General features: G+C 37.3%; 1 protein-coding gene across 1 annotated transcript; it reads right to left on the bottom strand.

The window, feature by feature from the left end:
• Positions 1 to 1,733: 1,733 nt before the first annotated feature.
• Positions 1,734 to 4,520, bottom strand: LOC122292885 (transcription elongation factor TFIIS-like). Its single transcript, XM_043101431.1, has 3 exons — positions 4,285 to 4,520; positions 3,942 to 4,115; positions 1,734 to 2,822 (listed from the first exon to the last, which is right to left on the bottom strand). The coding sequence occupies exons 2-3, from the start codon at positions 4,095 to 4,097 to the stop codon at positions 1,836 to 1,838; spliced, it is 1,143 nt and encodes a 380-aa protein (XP_042957365.1). The 5' UTR covers positions 4,098 to 4,115; positions 4,285 to 4,520; the 3' UTR covers positions 1,734 to 1,835.
• Between the last annotated feature and the right edge of the window lie 1,736 nt (positions 4,521 to 6,256).

The raw sequence follows: 6,256 nt of genomic DNA, 5'->3' as shown, positions 1-6,256 counted from the left end.
TTTTAACCTATAATAAAACTAATATTACAAACCCTACAATAATAAATATGAGCATAGGTCTAGAATTAAAATCTCAACACTAAAACATAAGTTTCTTGATAAATACCAATATTACAACTCAACAATAATAAAATTGTAATTTTGAAATAAAATCTAAATGGGTTATTGTGGGTTGATTTTGGATTAAGCAGATTGACCCATTTATTAATGGGTCAACATGTTTTAACCCAAATCCATTTATATTAAACTCAAATCTACTAATTTCGTGTAGTATTAGTGTTAGTTTCACAGATCGTGTCACATATTATCACCTCTAAATTCAAATCATGAGTATCTTTGATGTTTTTGCAATCACAGGGAAATTAAAGTAGACCCTCTAAAGGGGATAAAAATATCCCAAGCTCATATAAATAAGCCCATCCCACCAAATGGCCCTCACTAGAAAATAAAGGAAGAGATGGGACAAAGGAAGAGAATGTTTCAAGAAAAAGTAAGGAAACAATGGAAATGAAGTGAGAGAAAGTGGAAAAGAGGAGACGATGTCATACACGCAAAGTAAAGGGTGGACATTCTTCATCACTATAGGGAGGCAAACCTCGACTGGACTTCTTCTTCAGCAACTTCTTCAACCTTGCAACTAGAGCTGTAGAGAAAAGACTTCCTCCAAAGAATAGATTCTAGATCTCCATTGAAGTAAGGATGAGAGATTACGAGAGACTATAAAATAAGTATATTATAATGAATTTTTCCCCTAAAATATCCTGTAGACTTAGGCAATATGCTGAACCATATAAATCTGTCTCTCTTTATTTTATCTCCACTTATTTTTCTTTCATCGTCATGGATGTACGCACCAATATTGTATAGCTGCACTAGATCACTGCCGGAGGCTCCAGACCATACTGATTGAGACCCGAATAGTCATAATAATCCAGGAACGATTCTTTCTCTCCTTTCGGCCTGTTGTGCGCTTTTTTTGACATCAACACCTTTAACACTCATTGGAAATGATACATATAGATAACCAAATGACAATAATACTTTTGGATCACTCTAGGGAAAAATACGAAATTCTTATTTGATAGGAACCTCCATTGCGAATTTCATAAATTGGAGTTTGAACGTGGAACTTTTTTCCTGTCAAGTGAGGTTAAGCTTTTCTCTCTTCTTTATTATTATTATTTTTTATTATTATTATTATTTTGAATTATCGAGATCCCATTCACCTGTTTTCCCTTTCTCCAAAGGAAAATGTTATCCAAATTCATTTAGAGCTGTGCTTTGCCATTTAAGATCTCTGTTTTTCTCTGGCAATTATGGCACGGAGGGATCCCTCTGGATAAGAATTTGCAACATTGTGATGTTTGTTTGGCTTCAAATTTTGTCTATACGAACTAGGTGCTGAAGAATCAGATATGTTTCTAATGGCATTACTCAAATGAAAAATGTATTAGTTTTTCTAAGGTTGGGTTTAATTTAAATTTGGTAGATGAGACCTCTCATTTGTTTGAACAATGGGTTTCCATTGGGGTGCAAGGCAGGATTTCCACTCAAAGCAACTTATATTTCAAATTGAAGAGCTTTGAGTTTGTTTATATATATATATATATATATATATATATAGGTATAGGTATCTAGTATTCAAATTTAAAATTGAATGAAGTGAGAGTTTTGGTGGTTTGGCTAGAAAATGAAACAGACAATTTACCCCAAAGTGGTAATAAAGCTTCGAGTAGCACAATCACCCAAGCGGCTTCATGGATTATCTCATCATCATGATAATCAATAATAATAAAAAAATAAAAATGGCTAGCATCTGGAAAGAGACAATAACACTAACAGAATTTCCAATGGTTATTGCAATTAACACATGTTACGTACGTTGTCATAGGCTCATCCGCACTGCGCGTCTGCATTTGGTAGTAGGTGCATTTGCGTTGCCCGCATCGACCGCACCTGAATTGATCAGTTGTCTCTTTGGGTGGTGCTCCACGCTCACAGTCAAATAAAGCTCTCTCTTCAATCAATCGATTCTCATTTTGCCTCTTGTCACTCGCCATTTCTGCTGTGCTCATGTTGACGAGCCAGTCTGGTTTGACATGTCCAAGAAGTACTCTTCTCCTAAAGTCCGGGTTTTTGGCGTCCTTAAGGTTAAACATTAATGATCTGTACTTGGCCTTTTGAGCCCCTTGAGAACTGCCCCAATTATCAAACAGAATGGACTCTACTGAAACAGCAACTCGAATCGGGTCGCATGCATTCACTTCATCCTGAATGTCCTCATTAGCCTCGTCAGACACTCTAGACAAAGCTTCGTGAAGAAGCTCTCGTACTTTGTCCCGTGTGGTATCATTAGATTTAATCATTGACATAAGCTTTGGTGGACCGGGACCTACTAATGGTTTCTTCACTCCAGAAGCTCGCTTCTCGTCTTTGATTACCTTTTCAAGCTTATCATTTTCAGCTAAATCAGTTTTCTCAATCTTGCCAACATCAACACTTCGAGCCTTTCTCCCTGTCTTGACAGCATCTGTCCTTGAAACTTTCTCCAAGCTCGGCATACCATTGCGTTCAGTTTTCACAACCTTGATACTTTCAGCCTTTGAAAACCTCACAGATGTCTTCATATCCTTCTCAACCTTGGCAGTCTCAGGATTTACTATCTCAACTTTTACAGAATCCTTGTCATCAAAGCTTTCATTTCTTCTATTTTTGTTTGTCTCCTTTATCACTATGTCTTTCCATATCTCAATCAAGTCGGAAGCAAATGATTGGATTTTCTTCCTGGGATGCCTGGTGAGATGTCGAAGATGCTTCCCAACCTGAATTTCATATTAAATAACACAAGAACCTCAAATCCAAGTTTTTTCAAGCAATAAAACCAAAGTACTTATAGCGCAGCAGTGTTAACATAATAGATCACGAAAAACATTCACCAACAATCTTTCTAGTTATAAATACACCAATCAAACCGAGATTTATAGAATATAGACGGGACTACTTCAACCATCATCCATAGTGGGATTCAATTGCAAATATGGAACCAATGGCTTCACCAGGACAAATAAAAAGAGTTCTTGGAAGAGAGAAAGGAGCAAAAGTAGAAACAAGAAAGCATTCTATTAATTACACTGAATATTATCTCATTAATAAGAGTACTACAAAACGAAAGGAATATAAGACAGTGAACCACTTTTCCATACTTTTTTGTCCACCGTGAAACAAGATGAAATAACCACTTGTAAGTGATTGGGAAACAACAAAATTACTGAATACAGAAAGTACCGAGCAACTTCTTTTGTTGTATTGATATTCACTTTTAAGTGAAATTTTTAGTTGAGCATACCAGATTGCCCTCCCTTCATTGCACATCCCCTTCATAAAGATTGAAATCTTCAACTCTTCCAACATCCTCCTTATAACAGATTGCAATCACCGCTTTTAGGTCCACAAGAAACTTTCCTATTAATGAGGACCTTTCATACCGTATCCCAATTGCTTCCCATACAAATAAAACAAATGGAAAGGGGAAATGGCATATATGCACAGTGATGTACATCGAGTGCCACCAAAATGGTCGATTCTTAATAATCATCGTGATCCTAATTCACATATTAACATTTACGCAGGAGTACCATCTAAAATAATTAAGACGCTAACTGATTGAGGGGCAGTGTGACGAGCACAAGCAAATTATTTTGTATCTAAATTGGAATGCAACGTATTCACACCACCCTCATGCTCATCGGAAAATCACTATTTATACCGATTAAATAAAGAATGCAATCGATAAAATGGGTAAAAACAAGGCATAATCAAACAGAGTATTTTAAATGAAGTCCTCTGAAAAGAGCCTTCTGGTACAACAAATACACAGTGCAACTTATTTGTAACAATTTTGAAAAAGGGGGGGGGGGGGGGGGGGAGGAAAAAGGGGGCACCTGAGTGGAGACAAGAAGATGATAAGTGACAGGAAAATTCTTGAGCTGGTGTAAGGCATCAAGGCATCGGATTTCCTCGGCTCCTCCATCAGCGGAGGCCGCAGCGTCTGCAGCTTTCTTCGCAGCTTCGAACAATTCAACCAGCTCTCTCTCCATACTCCTCACGGTTTTTCGCTTTGAATTAAGAAAGAACAAGACAAATTAATTAATAAATAGATCTAAGAGAAATTCAATAACATGATAAGGTAAGAAAATTTTTTACGCTTTTTTTTATAGCTAACGACGAGTTTAATAAGGGAAAAAAAACCCTAAAAAGGTTGAGAGTTGCGGAGTGAAAACATACCTAAGATCAGCCGCCGGGAAACTAGGAATTAAGCCAAAATGCTTTATTGCTTGTTTTCCTAAACCAGCTCCCTAGACGACTCCTCCCCGTCGGGCGCGCGAGTGTGGCTTTTCAAGGCACTGACCGAAGGAGGAACGAAAGAACTTTCTGGCTCTTCCCTCAGCCTTCATATGAAGATTGAAGGGAGAGAGCATTCAGGCTTCAGAGAGATGGACGGCTGTTGTTGATGCACGTGTAAGCAGGAAAACTGGCAGATTGACCTTCTTCTAGATTCAACTTTTGAAGCGGCCAAGCGTAGGATTTTCGCAGGTGTACGTCGCGCGTCAATGATACATGTATAATATTTATTATGTTATGAAATCATTGAAAAGTGAGAGTGGTAACGTGTTATAAAACTTTTAAAATGAGAGAGAAAGAAGATAGAATTCAGAGAGGTTATGAAACTTATGAATTTTTTAAAGGATTTAACGATATATATAGGAGTACAAAGGGGACTATACTTTTGATGACTAGCATTATGTATTTGACGGCTAGCTCACTATGCTAGCACTATGCACTATGTATTTGACGACTAGCACTATATACTAGCACTATGCATTTGACGACTAGTACTATGCATTTGATGGCTAGCTAAATGTGGTCATACAATTCAAGATAGTTTATAGCACTTCTCCTTTGGATGACCATATTTTAAGAATATGCCTCGTTAAAACCTTGCCAAGGAAAAACCCTGTGGAAAAAAAACCAATGGCGAAGGAAAAAGAGTACAGTATTCATGTGTATCGCCGAGTGCTTTAGGATTGCCTCATTAAAACTTTGCAAAAGAAAACCCAGTGGGATAAAACCTTAGCGAAGGAAAAAGAGTACAATCAGCACAAGTCTTCAAGACATTACTTCCCCTAAAAAGTACATGATAACAGGTCTTCAAACTTCCGCATTCCAATGTTCTGCATAATCTTCTTAAATGTTGCAGTTGGTAATGCTTTAGTGAATAAATCAACCTCCGCATTCCAATGTTCTGCATAGTCTTCTTAAATGATGCAGTTGGTAATGCTTTAGTGAATAAATCTGCTAGATTTTTACTTGACCGTACTTTCTTGATATCAATTTCAACTTTCTTCTCATGAATTGCAATGATCTTCTTGTGTGTATCTGAAAGATAACTCGCATCTGTACATCCAACTAACTGTGGACTTGATCCATGTTGATAAAATAATCACTACTGGATCTTTCTGCTCATCACTACTCTTCTGGAGTTTTTGTAAATAACACAGTTAGTGAAAAATTTATCAACATTAAACCGTTAACCTTATTTTTTTAATAAAAACGGTGACCAGCCTGTTAAGATCAGACAAGCATCGCGGATTTTCAACTCCTCTATAGGTGTCAGGCGTGCTGTCAGGTGCCGCAGCTGTCAGGCGCCGCAGAGCTATGAAGTTATATTTCGTCTCTTTTCTCTTGCTTCACGAGAGATGTTGTATCATAATTTTCTCTATAAAAGAAATATTCAACTCAGTTTCATTCGCATCTCATCTTCTTCAATTTTCTGTAATCATACTGCATTTTTACTTTTCAATCTCTTTCTGCATTCTTATCCTACAATGGCTCAGCGATCTTCTCATGGCCAATATATGAGGTACTCTGCACCTCGTTCATCAGCTGTTCCTACTTCTACCACAGGTGCTATCATGCAATATAATGATCTGACTCATAGGTCAGATAATGAAGCTATCTATGAGTTTGTGAGTCTCGGTACCCGATACTCATCATCCATTGTCGCATTTTTTCAGCGACTGCAATCCAGAACTTGTGGAGTTGACAATCTCCACGAGAATATTGTTATACTTCAGCGACTTCTTCTGGAGTCTAACATGAAGATAGAATCAATAAAACAGGAGAATAGGAATTTAAAATCCTTGCTTAAATCTTCTTTTCGATTACCCACCTCTTTAGATAGGGATGCCATACAGAT

This window comes from Carya illinoinensis, chromosome 1 (assembly GCF_018687715.1).
Source record: "Carya illinoinensis cultivar Pawnee chromosome 1, C.illinoinensisPawnee_v1, whole genome shotgun sequence".
Taxonomy (NCBI): Eukaryota; Viridiplantae; Streptophyta; class Magnoliopsida; order Fagales; family Juglandaceae; genus Carya; species Carya illinoinensis.
This window is presented reverse-complemented; position numbering and strand designations above follow the sequence as displayed.